Source organism: Podarcis bocagei (assembly GCF_964188305.1).
Source record: "Podarcis bocagei genome assembly, chromosome: 7".
NCBI classification, from domain to species: Eukaryota; Metazoa; Chordata; class Lepidosauria; order Squamata; family Lacertidae; genus Podarcis; species Podarcis bocagei.
The window spans coordinates 75,052,870-75,079,256 of record NC_138132.1 but is presented as its reverse complement, the minus strand read 5'-3'; the positions used below and the strand labels follow the sequence as shown (position 1 = coordinate 75,079,256).

General features: G+C 48.4%; 2 protein-coding genes across 4 annotated transcripts in view; one reads left to right on the top strand and one right to left on the bottom strand.

Annotated features, from left to right (window-relative positions):
- LOC308590981 (uncharacterized protein) overlaps positions 1–5,435 on the top strand; it is a 220,976-nt gene extending 215,541 nt beyond the window's left edge. For all 3 annotated transcript variants that reach the window (XM_081201423.1, XM_081201424.1, XM_081201425.1), the window contains 2 exons: positions 861–954; positions 4,551–5,435. In XM_081201423.1, the coding sequence (XP_081057549.1) occupies positions 861–954; positions 4,551–5,359 (903 nt within the window). In that variant the 3' untranslated portion in view covers positions 5,360–5,435. The remainder of the gene's footprint in view (positions 1–860; positions 955–4,550) is intronic.
- A 4,693-nt stretch (positions 5,436–10,128) lies between these two features.
- Positions 10,129–19,418, bottom strand: TNFRSF18 (TNF receptor superfamily member 18; the record flags this gene model as incomplete). Its single annotated transcript, XM_081201724.1, has 6 exons — positions 19,084–19,418; positions 14,839–14,955; positions 14,002–14,089; positions 13,287–13,384; positions 11,478–11,600; positions 10,129–10,262 (listed from the first exon to the last, which is right to left on the bottom strand). The coding sequence occupies exons 1-6, from the start codon at positions 19,217–19,219 to the stop codon at positions 10,129–10,131; spliced, it is 696 nt and encodes a 231-aa protein (XP_081057850.1). The 5' UTR covers positions 19,220–19,418.
- Positions 19,419–26,387: the final 6,969 nt, after the last annotated feature.

Below are 26,387 nucleotides of genomic sequence, written 5' to 3'. Positions count from 1 at the left end.
AGCTGGACTGAACCTGCAACCTTGGCATTATCATCACCATGTTCTAACCAAGTGAGCTATCAAGAATCAACAAAACAGGGATCACACACATGCCTTTAAAGCACATCACTTTCCTCAAAGAATCCCAGAAATGTTAGATTGTTAAGGGTGCTGGGAATTATAGCTCAATGAGGGGTAAACTACAGTTTCCAAGATTTGTAGGGAGCCATGTGCTCTCTTTAAAAAAACAACAACAACCCTGTGTTGTCGCACAATAATTCTCTTGCAGAGTCTTAGATCCAGGATTCAAAGGCAGGATCCAGTGGATCGTGAGGCTTTAAACTAGACACACACCTAGGCCCTGATTTGCAGCCTGGATTTCAGGGCCAGAGCTAGAGATCCGGCCAGTGGCGTAGCGTGGGGGGTGCAGGGGGTGCTGGCCGCACCGGGCGCAACATCTGGGGGGGTGCACTCGCAGCTCTCTGCCCCTACCTGGCTCACTCACTCTCTCTCACTGCAGGGCTGGCTGTGCGAATCCCGCCAGGTCGCCGCCCACTGTGGAGGGGGGGTGCCAGGCGTGCGGTGTGGAGAGAGAGCGAGGGACTATATGGGGGAGGGACAGTGCAGAGGCTGCCCAGCGCAGCACTGAGCGCGGGAGAGAACCACACCAGACCAGACCAGGCAGCAGCAAGAAGAAGCTGGCGGCGGCGGCAGGTTAGGGGTTAGGGGGCGCAAATTACTTGCCTTGCCCCGGGTTAGGGGGCGCAAATTACTTGCCTTGCCCCGGGTGCTGACAACCCACGCTACGCCGCTGGATCCGGCAACTCAGCCTGTATGCAAAGAAACAAATGTGTTTCCCCCCTTTTCCCCTTTTAAATCAGGTCTGGCTCCTGGAGATGAACGCCAACCCTGCCTTGCACACCAACTGCAGCGCCTTAAAAAGCATCATTCCCACGGTGGTGAACGAGACTCTGGGTAAGCAAAGCTGAGCAGCCATGAGGGAAATGGAGGGGTTCAGGAGCACAGAAACAAGCCGACTCCGCCATGAACAGAGTTGACCAGGTGCCCAGGACTCCCATGGGTTCTATAGCTGTGTAGGGGACCTGGCACCAGGAATAGGCGCTGTCAGGCAATTGCCCAAGCTTCCAGGAGGGCTTCGATTGCTGATCAGCCCATCCACAGTACCAGCTCCAGCCACCTGGACCTGGCACACTTTGTCAAGCTCTCCTTTGCCCAGCGTTGGTGCCCAGGTGGCTGTAGACTGGCTCCTAGGGAGGAGAGGGTGGCACTGTGGTCTAAACCACTGAGCCTCTTGGGCTTGCCAATAATAATAATAATAATAATAATAATAATAATAATAATAATTTATACCCTGCCCATCTGGGTGGCTTCCAACAAAATATTAAAATACAGTAATGCATCAAACATTAAAAGCTTCCCTAAACAGGGCTGCCTTCAGATGTCTTCCAAAAGTCTGGTAGTTATTGTTCTCTTTGACATCTGGTGGGAGGGCGTTCCACAGGGCGGGTGCCACTACCAAGAAGGCCCTCTGCCTGGTTCCCTGTAACTTGGCTTCTCGCACTGAGGGAATCGCCAGAAGGCCCTTGGCACTGGATCTCAGTGTCTGGGTAGAATGATGGGGGTGGAGACGCTCCTTCAGATATACTGGACAGAAGAAGAAGAAGAAGAGTTTGGATTTGATATCCCGCCTTTCACTCCCCTTCAGGAGTCTCAAAGCGGCTAACAATCTCCTTTCCCTTCCTCCCCCACAACAAACACTCTGTGAGGTGAGTGGGGCTGAGAGACTTCAGAGAAGTGTGACTGGCCCAAGGTCACCCAGCAGCTGCATGTGGAGGAGCGGAGACGCGAACCCGGTTACCCAGATTACGTGACTGCCGCTCTTAACCACTACACCACACTGACCTCACCACAGAAGGTCGACAGTTCAAATCCCCATGATGGAATGGAATTTTTCAAACAGGACAGGAAAATTGGCTTCCAGATGGAAAAATCAAAACTAGAAACTGAATTGTTAGAACCCAGTACTAAGAATTTATCTAGAATGTATAACTTGTTGCTGAAATGGAATACACAGGACGAAACAGTCAAATCAGCTATGATTAAGTGGGCACAGGATGTTGGTCACAACATCATGTCAGATGACTGGGAATGGTTATGGAACACCGGTATCAAATTTACGGCATGTAATGCCTTAAAGGAAAATATTATGAAAATGGTATACAGGTGGTACATGACCCCAGTCAAGCTGGCAAAAATCTATCATTTGCCCGATAACAAATGTTGGAAATGTAAAGAGACTGAAGGTACCTTCTACCACCTTTGGTGGACATGCCCGAAGATTAAGGCTTTCTGGGAAATGATCTATAATGAAATGAAAAAGGTACTTAAATGTACTTTTCCTAAAAAACCAGAGGCCTTTCTCCTGGGCATTGTTGGCCAACTGGTGTCAAAGAGGGATAGAACTTTCTTTATGTATGCTACAACAGCAGCAAGAATACTTATCGCGAAGTATTGGAAGACACAAGATCTACCCACTCTGGAAGAATGGCAGATGAAAGTGATGGACTACATGACATTGGCCGAGATGACAGGCAGAATCCGTGATCAACGAATAGAGACGGTGGAAGAAGAGTGGAGAAAATTTAAAAGCTATCTTAAGGACTATTATAAACTTAATGAATGCTAAAGTGTTCTGGTTTCCAGAAACAAAGGGATACAGTGACACAAGGTCAGAATATAGAGAGGACTAAGTTGACAGAGGCGGAGAGTAACAGTTGGGAGTTGCTATAAAAATATGGACACTGGGATGCAGAAAGGGGGGGTATGGGGAAGTCTGAGAAAAGAGGTTTATGAAAATAGGTGATGAAACTATACATGTATGTTTGTTCTTTTAAGTGTTTGTTTGTTGTTTAAAACTTTGTAAAACCAATAAAATTTTTATTAAAAAAAAAACAAATCCCCATGATGGGGTGAGCTCCCGTTGCTCTGCCCCAGCTCCTGCCAACCCAGCAGTTCAAAAACACACCAGTGCAAGTAGATAAATAAGTACCGCTGTGGTGGGAAGGTAAACAACGTTTCCATGCACTCTGGCTTCCATCACGGTGTCCCGTTGCACCAGAAGCAGTTTAGTCATGCTGGCTACATGACCCAGAAAGCTGTCTGCAGACAAACACTGGCTCCCTTGGCCTGAAAGCGAGATGAGCACCACAGCCCCATAGTCGCCTCTGACCAGACTTAACTGTCCAGTGGTCCTTTACCTTTTTTTACCTAGACTGGCTCCTGTCCAGAGCCCCCAGAAGGGAAAGGAGGGGAGCCTGGAAGTTGTTCTTCATTGGGGAACTTCTGGGTTCAGACTGAGCAGACTCAGATCTCCCTAACAGAGGAGACCAAAAACATTGCATCGCACAGTTCCTGAGAAGGGATGGATGGATCTCTCCAATTCAGTTTCTCTTAGTTCCTCAGGGTTGTATCCAGTTAAGTTCCCACACTGAGTAGGCACATGAAAATTAATTTAGCCTCATGTTCATAAACTTCAGTAGGATCCGCAATTGACTACAACCCTCTGCTTCCCACTCTGAGGTTCAGTTCTCCACATAAAGCACATGTTTTTGTCTTCCATTATATACACATTTTTGCAAAGCAACTCTCCTTAGCATAATGAATCTTTGTACGCCGTTTTCACTACTGCATGATGCCCTACCTAGGATATACAGTCATAGCTTGGTTCTCAAACGCCTTGGGACTCAAACATTTTGGCTCCCGCATACTGCAAACCCAGAAGTGAGTGTTCCGGTTTGCAAATGTTTTTCAGAAGCCAAACGTCCAACTGGGCTTCTACAGCTTTCGATTGAGTGCAGGAAGCTCCTGCAACCAATTGGAAGCTGTGCCTTGGTTTTCAAACATTTCGGAAGCCAAATGGACTTCTGGAATGGGTTAAGTTCAAGAACCAGGGTATGACTATACATTTTTGCAAATTTACTCAGTTGAAGAGCTGCATAGTGAAATTCATCATCATCATCATCATCATCATCATCATCATTATTTATTTATACCCCACCCATCTGGCTGGATTTCCCCAGCCACTCTGGGCAGCTTCCAGCAGAATATTAAAATACAATTATTCATCCAGTATGAAAAGCTTCCCTAAACAGAGCTGCCTTCAGATGTCTTCTAAAGGTCCGATAGTTGTTTATTGCTTTGACATCTGGTGGGAGGGTGTTCCACATGGCGGGCGCCACTACCAAGAAGGCCCTCTGCCTGGTTCCCTGCAACTTCGCTTCTCGCAGTGAGGGAACCGCCAGAAGGCCCTTGGCGCTGGATCTCAGTGTCCAGTTTCTGAAAGATAGCTAGCTTTGGGCTTTGCCTTTCAGAAACGAGAATCAGGTAAGTTGCCCTTAAAGGTGGAAATTGCATTGGGTTTCTCCCCACACCACCCCTATTCCTGACGCTCTCTCGCTCTCTCTCTCTCTCTCTCTCGCTCTCTCTATCTCTATCTCTATCTCTATCTCTATATCTATATCTATATCTCTATCTCTGTGGGCCTTTCCCAGATCTGGCCATCGAGATTTTCACCAAGAGCCAAAAGATGCAGAACATACTGCCCTTGGAGTCGCTCTGCCACTTTGCCCTGCTGTACAGCGGGGTGGGCACAGACAGCAACCAGTCGCAGCCCACCAAGAGCAGGAGCCACCGGTCCCTCACTGAGTACAGCAGCTTCTGCAACAACACCTACAACATGAGCACCGGGCGCCCGGCGGAGAAGCAGCCGGTCAAATCTCCGGAGAAGCCAGCCAAGGGCGAGGTGCCAGCCCACTCGAAAGGAGTCACCATCGTGCCCAGCAGGGGGGTCCCCAGGAACACTTTGCTCATGCCCCAGATCCAGATCTCCATCGTGCCCAACCTCGCCTGCTCCCCGTCTGTCAAAACCATCCTCCGGGGCAACCAAGTCTGCAGCAGCGGCAACCAGTATATCATCGAGCATGTCCCACTGATCTCGGACAGGCACCCGGAGGCCGAGGGCGACGACGAGAGGGCCAGAGCCGCTGGCCTTGCTGTTGCCGGGGCACCCTCCAAGGACTGGTCCTACGCGGCTTGGTTCCAGCAAAAGTTTGGGTCCAAGTTCCTGGCGGCCAGCGGGAACGGGGCAGGCAGCCCCTTGACCAGCTCGCAAATGGTCTCCCTCCATCTCCAGTCCAGCCTCCCGCCCAATCTCCCGGCCTCCCAGGAGCAAGCCAAGCCGCTGCGCCAGCTCATGAATTACTCCAAGATGCCTGGGGACAGTGGCAAGGCCTTGGCAGTGGGCCAGAGCTGCGGCGAATCCCGCCCTGAACAGAAGAAGCTCTCTCACCAGGGCTCCTAAAAGCAAGATCGCTTGTGTATTTCCAAAGCCCTCCTTCTTTTTCCTATAAAGGACGGCGAGAAAAAAAAACCCCAAAGCAACCCCGGTCCTCAGTGGCATAGCGTGGGGGGTGCAGGGGGTGCCGGCCGCACCGGGCGCAACATCTGGGGGGGGCGCACTCGCAGCTCTCTGCCCCTACCTGGCTCACTCACTCTCACTGCAGTGCTGGCTGTGCGAATCCGATCCGAGCCGCTGGGTCACCGCCCACTGTGGAGGGGGTGGGTGCCAGGCGTGCGGTGAGAGAGCGAGGGACTATCTGGGGGAGGGACAGTGCAGCGGCCGCCCAGCGCAGCGCTGAGCGCGGGAGAGAACCACACCAGACCAGACCAGGCAGCAGCAAGAAGAAGCTGGCAGCTGCGGCAGGTTAGGGGTCAGGGGGCGCAAATTACTTGCCTTGCCCCGGGTTAGGGGGCGCAAATTACTTGCGTTGCCCCGGGTGCTGACAACCCACGCTATGCCGCTGCTGGTCCTTGACTTCTTTCAGCAATTCTGAAAATGGAATCTGTGGCATCCCTTATAGGATGTCAAAAATGATTGGTGTTGGGTTTTGGTATTTTTACACAAATTCTTCTTGATATGTTTTAAGGGAGAAGAAAAGGCTAATAATGAGTAAACCCGACACAAATCCGGAGTGGAGTCGCTAAGACGGTTGCAGCCAAGCTGGTGCCAAATATGTTGCTCTGCTTTCCTTGGACTGCATCAGCGAGGCTGGGAGGGAGGATCTTGTTGTCTGGGCAGCCCAGGACCAAACTGCCCAGGCTTGCACCCAAGGGAGGTCATTTCGGTGCTGCTAAGGCAGAGGTTTGACTTCACCTCTGGAGGTGCACTCCATTGTCTCTCGAGACAACAACAAGAAAAGAAAACCTGGTGTAAAAAAACATGCATCTGCCCATAGTCAAGACCCAGATTAATTCTGGGATTTTGCTTGACTCCTGTGCCTTCCCTTTGAGACTGATATTCAGGGGTGGGGCGGTCAGTAGCATGATGGAAACTGATATCCTTGCTCTCTTTCCTTCTCTGTGTGATGTGGGACATGCAATAACGCCCTGCTTGATCATTCGTTGAGCAGAGCACAGAATCACAGAATCATCGAATTGTAGAGTTGGAAGGGACCTTAAGAGTTATCTAGTTCAACTCCCTGCAATGCCAGAATTTTTGCACAACATGGGGCTCAAACCCACAACCCTGAGATTAAGAGTCTCATGTTCTATACCAACTGAACTAGCAGATGAGTAATGTTGTTGCATGCCACCCCAATCTCTGAACAATGCCAGATTCCAGGGCTACCAGGTGCCCTTACCAAGGTCTGTGCTTCCTTTCGGACAACGAGGCACAGCAGGGACTGTGGTGTCTTTATGATACATCGTTTATTGACACATATATACAACCTTGAGCCTAGGGTGGGTGGAAAGCTTTGCATTCCAGGAGGGTCCAGCCAACGTTGGATTCAGACTACCAGCCCACGTTGTGCTTGCAAACTGCTTCCTAAGACGCCAATATTTTTCCTCTTGCTTACATCAGCCCCTGGCAATTCTGAAACTCTCCCCTCCCAACTCTGCATTGTCTTATGCTAACTACCCAGAGTGATGGCTACCAACCTAGACAGCTTTAAAGAGAATTATACAAAATTCATAGAGAAGGATATCAGATGGCTATGCTCTGCCTCCAGATGTACAGTGTAGAACTTTTTCTTTGCATGCAGGAATTCCCAGATCCCAGCTCCAGCAACATAGCATGGGGGGGTAGTGGCCTGGGGCACAAAATTCTGAGAGGGGCACAACCAGGCACCCCCACAACAGGCTCTCCTATTGAGGGCATGTGGCTGAGCTCCCAACACCTTCCAGAGCCACAGGGAGGTAAGTTACGTTTCGGGCCTGGGGTGGTGTCACCTTCTTCACATGGCCCTTAAAAGGGATGCCCATATGCCAAGCCAGGAGGCAGCAGAGCCGCCAAGCTGAGAAGGTGCACAGCCAACTATCACCAGCAGCGGCAGCCATGTGTCTTGCAGACTCAGCACACACACACAACACCCCTGGTTCATGCTTCCACCCAGCTGCCCAGTCCACCCAACTGCCCTGCCCTGGCCCCAGCAACCCATGCTATGCCACTGCCCTGGCAACTGCAGGCAAAAGGGAATCATGCTTCCACCCAGCTGCCCAGTCCACCCAATTGCCCCGCCCCGGGCACCAGCAACCCACACTATGCCACTGCCCTGGCAACTGCAGGCAAAAGGGAATCAGGTCACTGTTGATGGGAGGGTCCCTTCTCTGTCTTACACTCTGGAGAGCTGCTGCCAATCAATACATCCTCTACACTGACTGTCAGCGCCTCTCCAGGCCTTCAGGCAGGGATGTCTCCCAATTCTTCCTGAAAATGCTTATGATTGAACCCAGGACCTTCTGCATGCAAAGCTGGTGCTCTGCCACCGTACTACGTCCCTACACATAAGGCGTAGGCAGTTGTCTTATACAAGTTAGATCGCTGGCATGTCTAATTCAACATTGTGTAAGCTGATGGGTAGAGGCTCTCCAGTGTTTCAGGCAGGGGACATTCCCAGCCCTACTTGGAAATGCCAGGGATCGAACCTGGGACCTTCTTCACGCAGAGTAGATGCCCCACCACTGAGCTGCGGCCAGTGACGCACACTGCCTGGCCAGCTGCCCCTACTGGGCCTCTGGGTAAGCCAGCCGTCCAGCTTGTGACCTCTCACCATGAAATCCTCTCTTTAACAAAACGCCAATAGAAACGTATGATCTTTACTCAGGTTGTGCCCAAACTGTTAACTCCACCTTTCATAGGAACGCAGGAAGCTGCTTATCCCAAGCCATACCAGTATTGTCTGCACTGACTGGTAGCAGCTTTCCGGGGTTTTGGACAGGGTGATTCCCGTCCCTGCCTGGAGATGCTGGGGATTGAACCAGAGGCCTTTTGCATGCATGCACCGGACTGTAGCCTCTCCTTCCTCACCCTGTTGCTTTTCTCCCCCCTTGTGGAAATGCCAGCCCCATGTTTGCGAGATTAATGTAGCTTCAGAATCTCAGCTGGATTAAAAGAGTGTGCAAGCGCAAAGCACACCCCCAGCTTCCAGCCGGCTAACAAAGCCATCCTTTCTTCAGACTGGTCCTGAAATTCAAGTGGGGAAAACACCTGAAGCCGTGAGTCACGGCGAACGGTTGAAAACATTTTAAAGAGGCACGCACTCCGTTGCAGGGCGTTTCAGAGAAAGGGAAAGTGTCCATGAGGTCACCCGCTATCGCAGTCGCGAATTTCCACAGTCTCTTTACTAGCAGCGGAAAGAAAGAAACGAGTGAAGCTGAAGCTTTATTGTTTTAACGGAGAATTGTCAGTTTCACAAAGGAAGCGCAGCTCAAGTCTCTGGGGTTGCCACTCCCCCTTCCTTTTCTAAAAATTAAAAAAAAAGAAAAGGCGATTCTCGTTAAGAGATGGGGGTGGCGCCGCTGCTTTTGCATGAAAGCAAACTTTCTTCCCTTGCGTCAGAATTGCACCCTTTGAAACAGTGGAAGAAGCAGCGGAGTAAAAGGGGAAAAAAGCCTTCAGGTTTCTCGAAACAAGGAAAGCTCACGACAACGGCCTCCAGAACAGAGAGTGAGGAGGGACGTCATTATGGGGGTGGTGAGATAAGCAGAAAAGCCTCCAGGCAGCCTGCAGTTGGAGACACACATTTTGCCAGAGGGTGGGAAACAGCTCAGGGGAATCCTGTTAAGATTGCCATTTTGCAGATTCTAAGCTGAGTCTTGCTTACCAAACAGGGAGAGGCTCTTAGAGAAGGTGTCTCCAAGCCAGGGGCCTCCAAATGATTTAGACTACACCTTGCCTCACCCTACGGTCAGGGACAATGGGAGACGTTGCCCACAACATCAGGAGGGTGCCAACCAAGGGAAGGGTGACCTAGGCATGAAGGGCATGTCATTCCATGTCTTGCCACCCCCACCAATATACATAGACAGGGTTGCTAACAGGCCGGTCGATTGCTGATCTGACCAGTGAAATGGCCTTCTGAGCTGAGCTAATCCTGCTCAGAGTAGATCCCTTGAAGTTAATGGGCAGGACTGGCTCAGGTCCATTCAGTTCAGTTAGCCTGCTCCCAGTGAAATGTGGTTGGAGATGACCCTCCTCTCTCAGAGAACCAGAAATGGAAGTCTGGGAAGTCAGATTCTGCAAGGCTCCGCCCACAACCCTCCCAATAACATTCTGGCTCCACCTCCAATGTACGCCAGATTCCGCCAGACTCCGTCTTGCCCTCTGGCCCCACCTTCTCTGGCTCCATATCCATGGAGTACTCATAGGACCAGTTTTTGTAAAACAAAAAAATGGACGTCAGCTGCCCTACCCACGAGGATGTCTCCTGCATTCTCCATCTTCCAAACCCTGCCTAGGAAAGTGAGGTGGGTGGCTTGTTCCAGCAGTTGCAACTGGGGATGGGTGAATAGGGAAAGCGGGGTTGGAATTGCCATCTCCTGGAGATCTTTCCTCGTAACCTGATTTCCCTAGCCAGCAAGGAAAGCTTTCATAGTCACAGGGTGTGGAGCAGGTGATCTGATCTAGAGACAGCTAGTAGCAGTGAAGGAGCCAACCTAGAGGGAAACAGCTCCGGCACCCAAAGCCCCATCATGCTACAACAAAGATAATAGCTGCCGTTCATATAGTTCAGCTGCCTAGATATGGCGGGGCGGGTTTTGCATGTGCTTGTGGATCCGCCCCAAGTTCTTTCAATGGGCCAAAGAGATCTGTGAGGCCTTCCATTTGTCCATGTTCTCTCCATGCTCTTCCTCTGGGAACTGGCAACTGCAGGTGTCTTCATGATGAGATCCTAGGAAGTTTGAAGGGTGGACGGATTCAGGCTCTGCAGGACAAAGGTACCAATGGTAAAGGAGGGATGTCTGAGGACCATGTTCCTTCCTGGGAAATGTGGGACGCCTCAGAGGTGGGTGGGGCCAAAGGCCAAAGTGGGTGGAGTAATGAATGTAAATTTTACCGTCATGCGGTAGGTGGAGTACCCTCCAACCAGGAAAGGATGGGTGAATGGGCACAAAAAATGAGGACATGCAATAATTAAACCTGTGGTGAAGGGAGAAGGAGGTGCTGGGTTCAATCCTGCTGGGTGCTGCTTTGATAGCACATTCCCTGCAAGGAAGCCCTGCCAAAGCAGACCCTGCAGAGACTGCCTGCATCTTCTGTTTCTCCTCTGCCTCATAACCAGCCCACCTTCTGTCAGGGCAAGATCACTCTGGGTGGGACAACCCAACCTGAGTTGACAGGGGCTGTCTCTCCGCTCAATGCAGGGTGATTTGGCGCTGGATCCGGGCTTGGGTCAGATCCAGAGCACAACCCTATTGGAAGTTGGCATAGTCCAGGTGTCATAGACCTGATGGATGCAGAGGAATGGTGGTGGTGGGGAACCAGCTGGGGACCCACTAAGGGAAGAAGGCTCAAAGACCGGGGACTGGTGGTGGGGTGATGATGAGTGGTCAGAGAAAGAAGATTGGGAGGAGGAGGAGGTGTTGGAAGAGGTAACAGGGTTTAGTGAGCTAGGAGAGTCGGTGGCAGAGAGAGAGAGAGAGAGGTTCAGAATCAGAGGCAGAAGCTGAAACAGGAAGCGGGGGAAGATAGGCCAAGAGGCAGAGATGAGTCAGGCTGGTGAAGAACTGCAAGTGTCACCCCCTTCTGCTGTGACAAGCTCCCCTTCCCGCTTGTCTCCCAGAACCAGAAGAGGGCTGAAATGGGTGGAGGAGCAGCAGGCTGCAAGCAGGCGCGTCTCTGATTACTTGGGGGAAAGGCCTAGAAAGGAGGGGACTTAGTTGTGGGGAGGTGGGGGCTTTCGGTCACAGCAACTGATTCATGGGGTAAGACCTCCCAGGGACGAGCTGCTGTGCTCATTAGGCCTGAAACTCAGCCAAGTCTGTGAGGATCGCCTTTTTGCTAATTAGTGCCAACTTTGAGCACTGTGATTTACTGCCGGCTTGCCCTTTGACACTAGGCTTTCAACTGATACCGCCATGGCTAAGTTAGGAGGGAACTCTGGGTGGGCACCAGGAGGGCGTCAAAAAGCTACACTGACCTTCCATCAGGGGCAGTTTCTTCTTCTGTGTCCATATGCAGATGATTAAAAAGAACGTCAGCAGGATGAGAAGAGAGAGGCCCGTTGCTGTCACAATGGTCAAGATAGTCGTCACTGTGGAATCTAAAGAATTAATGTGCATAGATTTATGTATTTATAAGAGCATTATTTTACCACCATATTATAAAACACCCGGGGAGTACTCAAACATAAAACACCATTCAAATAAATAATTAAAAACACATTAAAGTGACTGGCTGCTAAATAATAATAATAATAATCTGCTGCATAGACCTGTTGACGGAACTTTGGCTGAGCTCCAACTCCCTAGATGGGCTTCAAGGGCGCCATCTAGGCTGCAATACCAGCCACCTGAGCATTCTATCAGCTGACCTCCCAAGGGCCAATCCCAGCACACCAGGCCCTATATAAGCTCAGAACCTGACCGCTTGTTCCTCATTCCTAGTGTGAGGACACTGCAGAATTCCCTCCTCTCTGCAGCAGGCTTTAAAAACAAGCACTAGATTTTCGAAACAAGGAAGCTGAAGAAAACACTCCTCCGTATAATTCATTCTCATATATTTAATCCATTTTGTCTGATTTAATTGGAGTTTAATTGGGTTGAGAGTTTAATTTATAGAATTTGGAATTACTTTAATCTTACATAGCATTTTAAGAGGGTAATTTATCTGTAATTAATCTGTGTTCATAATTTATATTTTCTAACCCTCCATTTCATTGATCTTTTCATTGGTTTTTTCTCATATTAATCTATATCATTATTTTCTTTCTTGAGTATCTACAGATTTAAATCTTCTTATAAAAGAGGAGAAAAATTATTTGTTTAAAGGTATCCCCCCCCTTTTTTCTTTTTAAAAGTTAGGTATTATTTTATATACTCTTTTTTACTCAGTTATTAATGGGCTCATAATATTGTAAAAGATGAATTAATGATATCTGTTTCTAGGACATTCTTTATTTAACAATATCTTTTTTCTCCCCCTTCGTTTTCAGGTTTTTTGATCAGATAGGCACTAACATAAAGCAGTGATGACAGCCTTTACCAAAGGTGTCATGGGCTTTGAAAATACTCGAATTCAGGATGCAAGGGAGAAACGTGCTAAGAGGAAGGCACGCTTGGCAAATCCACACCGTGATCAACTCCTGCCCGGAAACCAATGTCCCCACTGTGGAAGGACGTGTGGATCCAGAATTGGCCTCCACAGTCAGTTACTGACTCACTGTTAAAACCGTGTTTATGGAAGACAATCTTACTCAGCTATGAGTGATCGCCAACGAAGAAGAAGACCTGTTATACATTGTGATATTGAAGCGTATTTATGAACTTAAATATATAAAACAAAACAAACACCGAAATGTGTCTTTAATATTTGCTGCCACCTGCAAGAGAACTCTCTTGCTAGCGGGGACCATCATTCCTGCGCCCCAAGAACACCCATCTCTGTGTCTCCTCATGGACATCTTTGCTCCTGTCCCCAGAATAACGCCCAGGTCACCCTCCCATTTTCACCCCCTGCATGGGCCGCGTCAAAAAGGTGTGTCTCCAAGTGTGTGAGATTTGGCAACAGCCGTAATTGAAATCCAGTCCCACTGTGTCCATGTTCTCCCTGTGTGTTGTATTCAGTGCAAGCTGTACTCAGAGTAGACCCACTGAAGCAAACAGGCACCACAGACAGATTCATTCATTTCAACAGGTCTGCTTTGAGTAGAACTGTGTTGGAGACAACTCTGCGATTCCCATGTGTAGGTCTTTTAGGCCCATTTTGGATGCAGAAAACAGAACCGTACCAGTTTGCATAACTACAGTGACGGGTCTCGTGTCGCCACATTCCACGTTATGAGTTGTGTTCCCTGGTCGTCGAACTGGAAGCCCCAACGTCTTGCAGCTACAAAGGAAGGAAAGAATGATGGTTGGAACATGGGTGATGCGCTCAAGGTGTGCCACAGCTTAGTGGTTGAGCATTGGTTTTGCTTGTGTCTCCAGGCTTGGAGAGTCTCCTCTCTGAATCCCTGGAGAGCTGCTGCCAGTCAGTGTAGACAACACTGAGTTAGATGGACCAATGGTCTCTCTCGGTATGTTCTTATAATAAAATTAAAAGGTAAAGGGACCCCTGACCATTAGGTCCAGTCGTGACCGACTCTGGGGTTGCGGCGCTCATCTCGCTTTATTGGCCGAGGGAGCCAGCGTCCAGCTTCTGGGTCATGTGGCCAGCATGACTAAGCCGCTTCTGGCAAATCAGAGCAGTGCACGGAAACGCCGTTTACTTTCCCGCCGGAGTGGTACCTATTTATCTACTTGCACTTTGACATGCTTTCGAACTGTTAGGTTGGCAGGAGCAGGGACTGAGCAACGGGAGCTCATCCCGCCGTGGGGATTCGAACCGCCAACCTTCTGATCGGCAAGTCCTAGGCTCTGTGGTTTAACCCACAGCGCCACCCGCGTCCCTTTCTATAATAAAATAGCATTATTATTATTTATGCTGCAAAGCAGAGAATGACTTACTTTGCCCAAGGTCTGCAACAGCTGCCTTTGGCATCAGAGAAAGTTCCATTAGGGCATGGGCTGCAGAAATATCTGAAGTCAATAGTGCCTGGAAGAAGGAAGAGGGGAGGTGGTTACTTACTGCTGAGAGGCTCCCAGCTGTGCTTTTACTCTTTCTAACAAAGCAACATTTTCTCTATTTCTGCTTAGTAAATCTGTGTACAATCACTCCAAAATAGTTTTCAATAAGCGGTGAACTATAAAATTGAGTGAGACGGTATAACAATTCGGAACTTTAAAAGAAGCCGATACAGTACTCGGTTCCAAAAAAACCCTAGTAGAACATATTTATTATTATGTATAAAATTTGTATACTGCCTTATACACATAGATTGCAGGGTGGTTCACAACGTAAGATTACAATATAAAACCCCTACAAAATACATAATGAAAAATAAAAACAAAGACAACCCAATAATCTCCCCCCTTCCACAATATATTTTATAGGGCATTAGATGTCAATCACGCCTATTGTTCAGGCTCAGAATCTGGCAGACTCCACCAGGCTCCGCCCTCAGATCCACCACACCCTGCCAGGCTCCGCCCCCTACTCTATCGCATTCTGACAGGCTCCAACCCCTAGCCCACCACATTCTGCCAGACCAGACCCCTCAACCTTTCTAGGTTTTACCTCTTGTCTGTCTTGTCTTCTATACGCTGTTAGACTACAACTCCCATCATCCCTGACCCTTGGCTCTGCTGGCTGGGGATGATGGGACTTGTAGTCTCACAACACCTGGAGGACCCAAGGTGGAAGGCCTGTGACTTAGAGCAAGAAGGGATTGACTCAAGGGTTACCTGAACATCTCAGTTCCTGCCCTTCTGGACACGTTGGCAGTGCCCGGCATTGATGGCATAGCTTGTCCTTACAGCACTTCCCACCACCACATTTGCCACAGGATTTCGGAGGGACTCCTGGTGATGAAGAAAGCACAGGTCAAGCCAGGTGAGCAAGGAAAGAGGACTATAAATACATATTTCTTTACAGCTGCCCCTTTGAGTCTATGATGGGCACCATGGTTTAGCCCAAGCCCTGGGAGAAAAATACAGCGCTCCATTGAAATCAATTAACCGAAGTTATTTCATTTATTACAGTTATAGCCTTCCTTTTTCTCCAAGGAGTACATTGTTCCCCACTCCTCATGTAATCCTCATAACTATGCGAAGTAGGTGAGGCTGAGAGCTTTTGGCTGTCTCAAGGCCGTGTGGTGAGCTCCATGGCTGAGTGGGGATTTGAACCCTAGTCTCCCAGGTCCTATTCCGACATGCTAACCACTCTGCTGCATTGACTTTCCAGTGTGCTCTTTAACTTCAATGGCTCGACTCTGAGTCCTCCAGCAACTGCAGCTTTGAGGAGATTATGAATCCACACCCTTGCCCATGCCGTGTGGGTTGGTGGGCACCAGAGCTTGCCTCCCCGCTGAACCCTGCAGGGACATCTCTCTTGACAGCCTTTGATCACTGGTTCACAGACTCCTTGGGAGATCGAGAGAATCTCCCGCTTGGACTATTGCAATGCTCTCTACGTGGGGCTACCTTTGAAGGTGACCTGGAAGCTGCAAGTAATCCAGAATGCGGTAGCTAGACTGGTGACTGGGAGTGGCCGCCGGGACCACATAACACCGGTCCTAAGAGATCTGCATTGGCTCCCAGTACATTTCCGAACACAATTCAAAGTGTTGGTGCTGACCTTAAAGCCCTGAACGGCCTCAGTCCTGTATACCTGAAGGAGCGTCTCCATGCCCATCGTTCAGCCCAGACACTAAGATCCAGCGCCGAGGGCCTTCTGGCGGTTCCCTCATTGCGAGAAGTGAGGTTACAGGGAACCAGACAGAGGGCCTTCTCGGTAGTGGCACCCGCCCTGTGGAACGCCCTCCCTTCAGATGTGAAGGAAATAAGCAGCTATCTTATCTTTAAAAGACATCTGAAGGCAGCCCTGTTTAGGGAAGTTTTTAAGATTTAATGCTGTATTGTTTTTAACACTTGATTGGAAGCCGCCCAGAGTGGCTGGGGAAAATCAGCCAGATGGGTGGGGTATAAATAATAAATTATTATTATTATTATTATTATTATTATTATTATTATTACCCCAAGCAAAGACCAGCAGAGCCAGAAAAGCCATTGCCTCAAAGAAGCCAACAGCTACAGAAAAAGGCACTGGTCGCTTAACTGGCCTGAAGGGGCACCAAGGGGGGTGGGGATTCCAGTTAATGACTACCTAGCCTTACTATAAATCCTCAGCTGGTTACTTGAGGACTTTGCTGAGAAGACTTGGGTGACATGTCTCGCCTTATGGGGTGCTATCCGTGGTCCTGAAGCCTTGCCAAACTACTGGCTGCTTCTTGTTTCAGTCATCATTCTTAGTGGAAGGCATCCCTATGGATCATGACACAGCCATCCCTTGGGAGAAGAGGAAAGATGCTGACTACCAACCAACTGGAGCAGTATGGAAACTGAAATGAGTCTGCCCCCTGGAAACAGCCCCAAATCCAAATTATTATGGCCTAACCCAGCACTAACTGCTGCCACCTAGGCTTGCAAATGGACACCTAGTGGTCTATGGTGGTCTATGGCAAACAAGAACTGCGCCAGATGTACCCCTTTTGTCCAGCGGAAAGTTAGGCATGTTGGTAGTGTATAATTCTTATTTTCAGCTCATGCGGTTTCAATGTTTTGGTCAATGGGAAATGTTTAAACCACCACATGGCTCAATAGTGAAATGATAGATAATATTAGTTGTTTTAAATTGTTCTAATGTTGCTTTTAATGCTGTAACCCACCCTGGGACCTTAAGGTGAAGAGTTTGTAATAAATTGATCACCATCACAATAAATAAGACCTGGAAAGATAGAAAAGAAGGAGGCAGTAGGATTGGGTGGCAGACAGATTGGCTGTTTAGGTAGAATAGATTGGATAGCTAGATTGATATACACGGCAAGTAAGATTAAATTATATAGATATGGATAGAAAATGCACACCGTTCAATAAACAAAAGAATAGAAGGGATTGATAAGAAGACAGGTTGGAATATTGTAAGTAGATAGAATAGATTTATTGGATTGACAATGATATATAGAAATGGTAGATGGGATAGTTGGGTAAAAAAAATAGAAACTAACACACAGGTCAATAAACAAAAGGATATAAAAGACTGATAAGAAAAAGAAAAAAGAGAGAGGATACAATAGGAACAGATCGGATAGACAGATAGGCATGGGATTGTAAAGTTATGGAATCAAAGGTAGAAACTAGCATGTGGGTCGATAGACAAAATATATATAAGATTGGTAAGTTGCAAATATAGAAAATAAAGGATAGCATAGGAAGATAGGTAAAATAACAGATAATGCATTTGACAGAATAGAAAGGGATAGACAGAATAGACAGATGAAATAGATTGAACAGATAGATTGACATTTATGGTGAAGAGGATAGTTAAGTTGTGCAAAGATAGAAAAACAGGATATATAAAATAGGTAGACAAGGTAGAATAGGTAAGATGGATAGAATAGCCGGACATTATATCAGCTATGGCAAAGTGTAGTTCTTAGGAAGTTCTCAGTATTACAAATAAAATTATCTCACTGAACTTTGGTTTAACCACTGAACCGCTTGGCCTGTCTTATGTAAGAGGTCTTTCTGTTGCTTGTTATGCAATAGTTCTCTTGAACCCTGAGGTGAGACTTTGGAAATGGGGAGACACATTCCGAACACAATGGTATCTTTCCTCCTAACCATTAGGCTCATTTTCAAGGTATCAAGACAAGAACACCCTAGCTGAAATCTCTGGCAATGTCCTAAGCTTCACGTTGAAGATTAGTGGTGATCCCCTGCAGTTGTTTTTAAAAAGATACAGGAAAAATGAGGGGTGGGAATAATTTTCACAAGTCATCTGCTGGTTTCCTAAGCTTAAGAATGTCAATTTGACATTTAAGGGCTGTAGCTCAGCAGGAGTGTAACTGCTTTGCATGCAGAAGGCCCCAGGTTTGATCCCTTGCAACTCCAGGTAAGGTTGGGAGATACAACCTGTCTGAAGCTCTAGATAATACCTGCTAGTCAAAAGCAGTGATGTTAAGCTGCATGGATCAGTATAAGGTAACTTCCTATGTTCCTATATCTTAAAGGAAGGTCTGAGCTCAGTGGTAGAACTTTGCATGCAGAAAGTCCCCAGTTCAGTTCCTGACATCCCCAAGGAGGGTTGGGAAAGACCCCGTCTGAACCCCTGGAAAGCTGCTGCCAGTAAGTGTAGACAATACTGAGCTGGATGGATCAACAGCATGACTTGGTTTAAACACTTTCTTATGTTCCTACGAAAGGCTGAGTCAATAATTTGGGGACTACCTGGGTAAAGATCATACATTTCTACTGGGAAAGACCCCCTGCCTGGTACCCCAAAGAGCTGCTGCCACCCAGTGTTGACAGTACTGAGCTGAATGGACCGTCCTATGTTCCTACGCTGCAGTGGGACAACTGAAGTGAGGCCTCTGAGAATGCTAGGCTTTTACTTCCGAGAATAGCTAGCCTCAGAATCTTCAAATTCAACAGGGCCTTGGAGCATATGCAGAGTGCCACCTCAGTCAGAGATTCTTTAGCATTGCAGGGGGTTGGACTAGATGACGCTTCCCGTTCTAGGTAAAGGTAAAGGGACCCCTGACCATTAGGTCCAGTCATGAGCGACTCTGGGGTTGTGCGCTCATCTCACTCTATAGGCCGAGGGAGCCGGCATTTGTCCGCAGACAGGTCATGTGGCCAGCATGACAAAGCCACTTCTGGCGAACCAGAGCAGCACACGGAAACGCCATTTACCTTCCCGCCGGAGCGGTACCTATTTATCTACTTGCACTTTTACTTGCTTTTGAACTGCTAGGTTGGCAGCAGCAGGGACCGAACAACGGGAGCTCACCCCATCGTGGGGATTCAAACCGCCAACCTTCTGATCGGCAAGTCCCATGGTTCTATGAACTCTCCTGGAAAAGAGCTATCAACCCAGGCAGTCCAAAACCTCAAACCCTAAGGAATATGAAAACTCTGTTCCAAACTTACCGGCAAGAGTTGACGAGCAACAAGGTCTCCCCTCCTGTTGACCATCAATGGTGGATTGTGCTAGCTCCACACACAGCCAGAGCATCGCCAAGCAAAGCCAGCGGCTGTCTAATCTGGGGTGAGACTTGGCTTCCATTTCCTTCGTTCACCTCTTCACTTCCTCCGCTGGGAATGGAGGCTCACAGTTCTCCCACAACTAGCCCTCTGGTGCGCTGGCTGGGAACGCTGTGCCTGTTAAGGTCTCTCACCTCTTCTTCCCCTCTGTCTCCCTCTCTCTTCTTTCGACACATTTTTGTAGCAAAGAGCAGCCCACGTGTTTTCTGTGGAACGAAAGCGATGTCATTTCCTGTATGGTGTGTCCGTATGGCCCTCTCGTACCACAGCTCTTAACAGGAAGCACTGAGGCGAGAGACATGAGGGGGAATCTGAGCCCAGCAAGAAGTGCGCTCTCTCTCTCTCTCTCTCTCTCTCTCTCTCTCTCTCTCTCTCTCCCCTGGCAACGAGTCCTTCACAAAGCTCATAGCTAAACTGCGGCACTCTCGCACACAGGAGATAAGAGACAGCCACCCAATTTGAATGGCTTTAAAGCAGGATTAGACGTGGAGAAGACTATTGAACGGGACTAGTGATTCAAGATGCTTCTGTATGCCAATTGCTAGAAATCATGTGGGGAGAGATGCTGTTGAGCTCAGGCCCTGAAGGAGCGTCTCCACCCCCATCGTTCAGTCCAGACACTGAGATCCAGCGCCGAGGGCCTTCTGGTGGTTCCCTCAATGCGAGAAGTGAGGTTACAGGGAACCAGACAGAGGGCCTTCTCAGTAGTGGCACCCGCCCTGTGGAACGCCCTCCCTTCAGTTGTGAAGGAAATAAGCAGCTATCTTATATTTAAAAGACATCTGAAGGCAGCCCTGTTTAGGGAAGTTTTTAATATTTAATGCTATGTTGTTTTTAACACTTGATTGGAAGCCGATCAGAGTGGCTGGGGAAACTCAGTCAGATGGGCGGGGTATAAATTATTATTATTATTATTCAGAAGCATCCAGTTGGCTGCTGTTGCTGGATGAGATGAGCCTTTTGGCCTGATCCTGCTTCAGAACTCTCCTTACGTTCAAAGAGCAGCAGGCATCATTCGAGCGATACAGAAAAAGGCAGCTGTAGCCTAATAAAGGACAACAATCCTCTGATCTAGTGTTTCCCAAACTTGGGTCTCCAGTGGTTTTTTTGGGACTACAACTCCCATCATCCCTAGCTATAAGGACCAGTGGTCAAGGATGATGGGAATTGTAGTCCAAAAACAGCTGGAGACCCAAGTTTGGGAAACAGTGATTGACGAACTCAGTGGCGTGTCTCAGATGCTCAGCGCCGCTTTCCTGCCTCCGTGGGTCTTCAGCAGGAGATGTTTACTGAAAGTCAGCACAGGAGGGCAACACCAACGAGTCGTGGCTAGGAAAGGCAGCCGAGCGAGGGCAGGGAACTCTGCTTGAATGGTCCTGGAACCACGGGGAAATTCTGATATTTTGAGGGAGGAAGCTCTGCGCCTCGGGAGCAGAGCATCTGCTTTGCATGCAGGAAGTCCCAAATTCAATCCCCGGCATCTTCAGGTCGGGCTGGGAAGAGTTGCTGCCAGTCAGTGTAGACTATACTGAGAGAGATGAGCCAATCGTCAGATCCACTTAAGAAGGAGGCTTCTTAAGTTTCTGCGTCTCAAGGACAGAGCATCTGCTTTGCATGCAGAAGGTTCAATCCCCAGCATCTCCAGACAGGGCTGGGAGATGCCCCCTATCTGAAACCCCAGACAGCTGCTGCCAGTCAGTGTAGGCAGTTCTGAGCTGGGTGGACCACTGGTCTGGCTCAGGTTAAGGCAGCTCTCTTATGTTCCTATCCATTGCTTCACTCACTTTTGCCTCTGTCCCCATCTGCTACTGGCATGCGGCCCCCAGAAAATTATCTTTGAGGAAATGTGGCCCTCAATATGAAAAAAGGTTCCTGTCATGCCTCTTTCCGTGGTCATTTATCAATTTGGGAAAATGTTTTCTAGAGGGAGGTGAATATCTTGCTCCTCTTTTCGTCGACAGCATGGATTTATCTTATTATTAATAGATATGGATCTGCAAACTAAGCTTTTGAGCATGTTATCTGGGAAAATTCTGAAGCCAGCGCAGTGTCTGGGACCGCCTCTATTATACTTTTGCCATTTGTAATGCCAGATAGATTTTTCAAGGAAGTTTTCCCCAGATGAAACTGATCACAACTGGACATGGGTGATGTCTTTTGGCCGCCATTTCAACTCATTTGTGCTCAGGTAGGCATCTCATAAGGCAGCAGAGGTTTAGGATTAGAGTTTTGCTTTTCCCACATGGGGTACCTTCCCAGTGTTATGGAAAAATCCGGGGTGCAGGTTTACTCCACTGCCCAGCTCATCGAGGTGCCACTCCCCACGGGTCTCTCCTGGTCAGCAAAAGAAAGAATCTCCAGCCAAGTTAAAGAAGCAAGCAGCGGTCAGTAGACCTGATCTTTATTTGTTGCAACACAAAGAGTAGGAACCCCAAGCATGGGGTTGCATGGACTTTTAAGACCTTCCCATCCCCCTTCCCATAATACATTTCCAGATACATCATCAATACATCACCAAGTCACTAAGAAGGAGGGAATCTTGCACAGTAACATGAGCCAGATTCATTTCCTGAACACCTTCTAAGTACCTACTACCAAGAGAACAATAAAACTAATTACATCAATCATTGCCCTCTGGGTTTTCCTGAAGATGGGCTTTGTGAATACCTGGCTTCAGCAAACTCCATCAAGGGATAGTTGTCTGGTCCATTGTTATCTTTTTCCTACTCCCTGGGGAGCGGGGAGGTGTACGTGACTCTATGTATCAGGGATTATGGAGGCAGGGGAAGCCCTGAACCCCCCTCTTCCAGAGGAGTCATTAGCCATTGGAACTAAGATAATGGGTCAAACTGTTGAATTTTGGCAATTATTTGATTCTATATTGGATAGATTTTGAATTATGGTGCTGGAGGAGACTCTTGAGAGTCCCGTGGACTGCAGGAAGACCACACCTATCCATTCTTAAGGAAATCAGCCCTGAGCGCTCACTGGAAGGACAGATCCTGAAGCTGAGGCTCCAATACTTTGGCCACCTCATGAGAAGAGAAGACTCCCTGGAAAAAAAACCTGATGTTGGGAAAGATGGAGGGCACAAGGAGACGGGGACGACAGAGGACGAGATGGTTGGATAGTGTTCTCGAAGCTACCAGCATGAATTTGACCAAACTGCGGGAGGCAGTGGAAGACAGGAGTGCCTGGCGTACTCTGGTCCATGGGGTCACAAAGAGTCGGACATGACTAAACGACTAAACAACAACAATATTGGACAGTCAGGGGGAAACAGTACAATACATGGTATCCACTTATTGCTACCAGTGCCAGATTTACGTATAAGCTAAACAAGCCACATCTTAGGGCCCACTCTCTTGGGGCCCCCCAAAACATTTAAAGGGGGGGAACTGGATGTGCATTTCCAATATATAAGATGAGAAACAAATAAAATAAAACCTACCTACAGCAACAGTGTTTTGTAGGCTCCTGTGATGTAAGTAATGGGTCCCGCCTGCTTCCTAAAATATCATTGGTTTGCTCATTTCTATATATAGGGTGCCTACATTCTGCATGGACTGGTTGCATGGCAAAACGTGTAAATGGCTTTAGATACCTATTTGGTCCATAAATTACCATATAGCATATATTCAACACACACAAACAGCAATAATTTGTTGTTGACAAAGGACAGCTGGACATATAAAGGGCCCCATTACCTTCAGTAGCTTAGGGCCTCATCAAACCTAAATCCAGCTCTGATTGCTACAGTTTTCTTTTCTGATATTCTTTGCTGTTTTGTGTGTACGGTGCCTGTGTCAACGGTCATTGTCCTGGCCTTAGAGGCTGTGGTGGGGACTTGGGAATTCGGGAAAGTCATTTAACTGTCCCCTCTCCCCGTTCCTGGTTTTAACACCAGGTTTGATCAGCCCCTCCTGCCCCTCACTACTTCCCTCTATAGCACGAACAGAAACCACCTTATTGACTATTGGACCAGCTATTGGTCTTGTCCGCTCAAAGCAGAATTGGCCCAAACCTGAAGAGGAACTCCCATATGATAAGTTCTATTCTGTTCAAGCCTCAAGGTGTCCTGGGCTCCCCTTTGCTGGAGGCATTTAAGCAGCCAGAGATGTTTGTGGCTGCCTCCTGTGTTGCAGATCTTGCAAAGACTGGGGTGGGGTTGTACTGGGTGACCTCCACTATCTTTTTCTAGCCCTATGATCCTATGAGTCAAGGGGGGGGGGTTGGATCTGGAAGGGGCAACCACCACCGCATCAAACGTTTGTGATAAAAAAACAGTAGAGGTAATTGATTCAAAGTTTCTTATCAAACCCAGAGCTACTTAATCAGGTGAGCTGATCCACATACTTGTCTGCGGTCAATGAGTTTATCAGAAATAAGAATCTTAATATTAAAGCACTTTTTGTACACATACCAGTTAGGGACTGAGATTTGCAGTTCACAAAAAGCTGTCATGCACGTCATTTCACTGCCTAATGAGTCGTGACTTTAAGAACTTTTGTGTGCACAGAAGTACAAGATGGCTGGTCATTATTAACTTCCAAGATCAGAGAATCCTAGAACTGTAGAGTTGGTTACCAGACATCCCCATTTCCTGGGGACAGTTCCCGGATTTACAAATCTGTCCCCGGACAAAATCCGTTCCTGGAATGTCCCCAGATTTCATTTAATGTCCCTGGATTTATATTTTAAGTGTTGTAGGTTTATTAGTAGCAAATGAATGTTGCATGATTGGTTCAACGGCACAAGACACATCATATGGGGACTTCTGTTGAGGCAAAATGGTGGGTGCCATGGCAGCGAGCAGCTCCTGAAGCCAGCCAGAGCCAACTGCGCTACCAGACTGGCTCCGGGCTGCTGAGTCTGCCACTGCCACTGCCGAGGGGGTACCAGGGACGCCTGGCGCGTCAAGTGGGGGAACCGCTGACCCCCCCCCGGCCACGACCAAATTGAGCCGGGAGTGAGAGCGTCTGGCCACCCAGCTGACTGCTCAGCGGTGCTCCAGAGCCAGGAAAACCCCGGAGCCGACACAGGGAGAAGGAGGAGAGGAGAAGGAGAATGAAGAGAGAGAAAGAGGAAGGAGAAAAAAGAGGGGAGCCCCAAACTTAGTGTGCTGCCGCCGCCGCTGCTGCTGAGAAGGAGAGGTAGGAGACCACTGGGAGAGGAAGACATGCAGCCAAGCCCAGGTCCGACCCAAGCCTACTCCATGGTGGCTAGAGCTCCAAGAGAGCAGGCTGGGGCCCAGAGGAAGGCCATGCGACAGAGGAGACCACAGAAGAGAAGATATTACTTTTTAATAATTTTTTTAAATAACATTTTTAATAACTCCCCCCCCCTTTTCAAAAAAAAATTGTTCCCGGATTCTTTGGAAAGAATCTGGTAACCTTAGACCACAAGGGACCATCTAGTCCGGGCATGGCCAAACTTGGCCCTCCAGATGTTTTGGGACTACAACTCCCATGATCACTAGCTAACAGGATCAGTTGGTCTGGGATGATGGGAATTGTAGTCCCAAAACATCTGGAGGGCTAAGTTGGGGCATGCCTGATCTATTCCAACCCCCTGCAAATGCAGAAGTATTTTGCCCAACATGGGGCTAAACTGACAGACTTTCCTGTTCCCCTGGGCATTGTATGGCTGATAGAGCCTGGCCATAGCAACCTTGAAATTAGCAACCGGGAGCATATATGTCTGTTTTTATATGATTTTAGATGTTTTTATATATATTAAAAAATAGATGGTTTTTAGTTGGTTTTAAAAGGTTTTTATGTTATATTAATATTGCATTGTTTTTAACATTTTGACTTTTGCTCCTTTAGGAGGAAGGCTGGAGAAGAAATTTAATACAGACAAATAAATATTGCTCAGCGTACAGTAAGAACTGAGAAGGGTGTGTGTGAGAGAGAGGGTTTTAATCCACACAGGGGAGCAAAAATAAGACACACTGGCTCCCAGCTAGTGCTCACTAGTGTTGCTGACATTTCCTGTAGAAAACCCCCAAGTGTGTGGTTTATGTGACAAGGGCTCCATCAGACACTGAGCTCTCTACGTGTGAGAGAGGCGGGGGAAAGGGAAAGAAACCGTGCAGGCCCAGAAGGTAAGCATTTACTCAACTTGACGTCAAACAAACCACCAGCCTTGGGAGTTGACTCCAGAAATGTCAGCGCATGGACTCCTCGCTGAGGAAGCCCCGTGCATTGAAGTTTAGATGTCATTCTCATCACCTGTGCCATGGGGGAGAGACGTCAGAGACTGCTTGTCTGCAGAAGTCAGGGAATGGGGTGACCCCTTTGTCAGAAAGGCACCCTGGCGTCTCTGCAGGTATCTCAAAATGTCAACACAAAAGGCCAAGCAGGTGAAGATTCATGTCGAGAAGGTGAAGAGGGACCAAAAGACTCCTCATGATTTCTCTCCCTCCCTCCCTCTGTCTCTGCAAAATGTTGCTTAGAAACCATACTGAAAACCACACAAGTCCCATCACCTTTCTCTGCTCGTCGGCTGTGGCTCAGCGGTAGAACATCTGCTTTGTGGTCAGAAGGTCTCCGTCCCGACCTGTCTGTGAGAGACTCCTGCCAGCTGTCTGGGCAATATTGACCCAAGTGGACTGGCGTTCGGACCATAGCTGTCAACCTTCCCTTTTTTTGCGGGAAATTCCCTTATTCCAGCACCGTTTCCCGCTGCTTCCGGCTGCTATCCCAGATTGTTAGATATCCCGTAGACTGACCCTGGGACAGGTGAGGCTGCTGATCCCTTATTTTCGAGGCTGCTGATCCCTTATTTTCAAATCTGAAAGTTGACAACTAAGGTTCGGACTTGATAAAAGACAGGTTCCTGCATCTTAGGGGTTCACTGGTGGGGTATCTGCCTTGCATGCAGACAGTCCCAGGTTCAATCCGCACACTGGCCAAGTGGGCATTCAGTGAGGGGGCCAGGGGCACGATGGTAAGGTCAGGCCAGCCTCTAGGGCCCAGAGACCCCCAGCAGCAGGCAGACAGGACATAGATCCCGGTGGGGGTGGGGTGCCTGGCTCGCTTCCCCTAAAATTGTGCACTTGGGGCTATGGCCCCTTTGGCCCCCCACGCTATGCCCTCTGCAATTCCCTCCATCGTCTTGCACTCCCAGCGCACATTTTCAAGAATAATGACACTGCAGTTTGGCACTCCTGTTTGGAGTCTTAAACG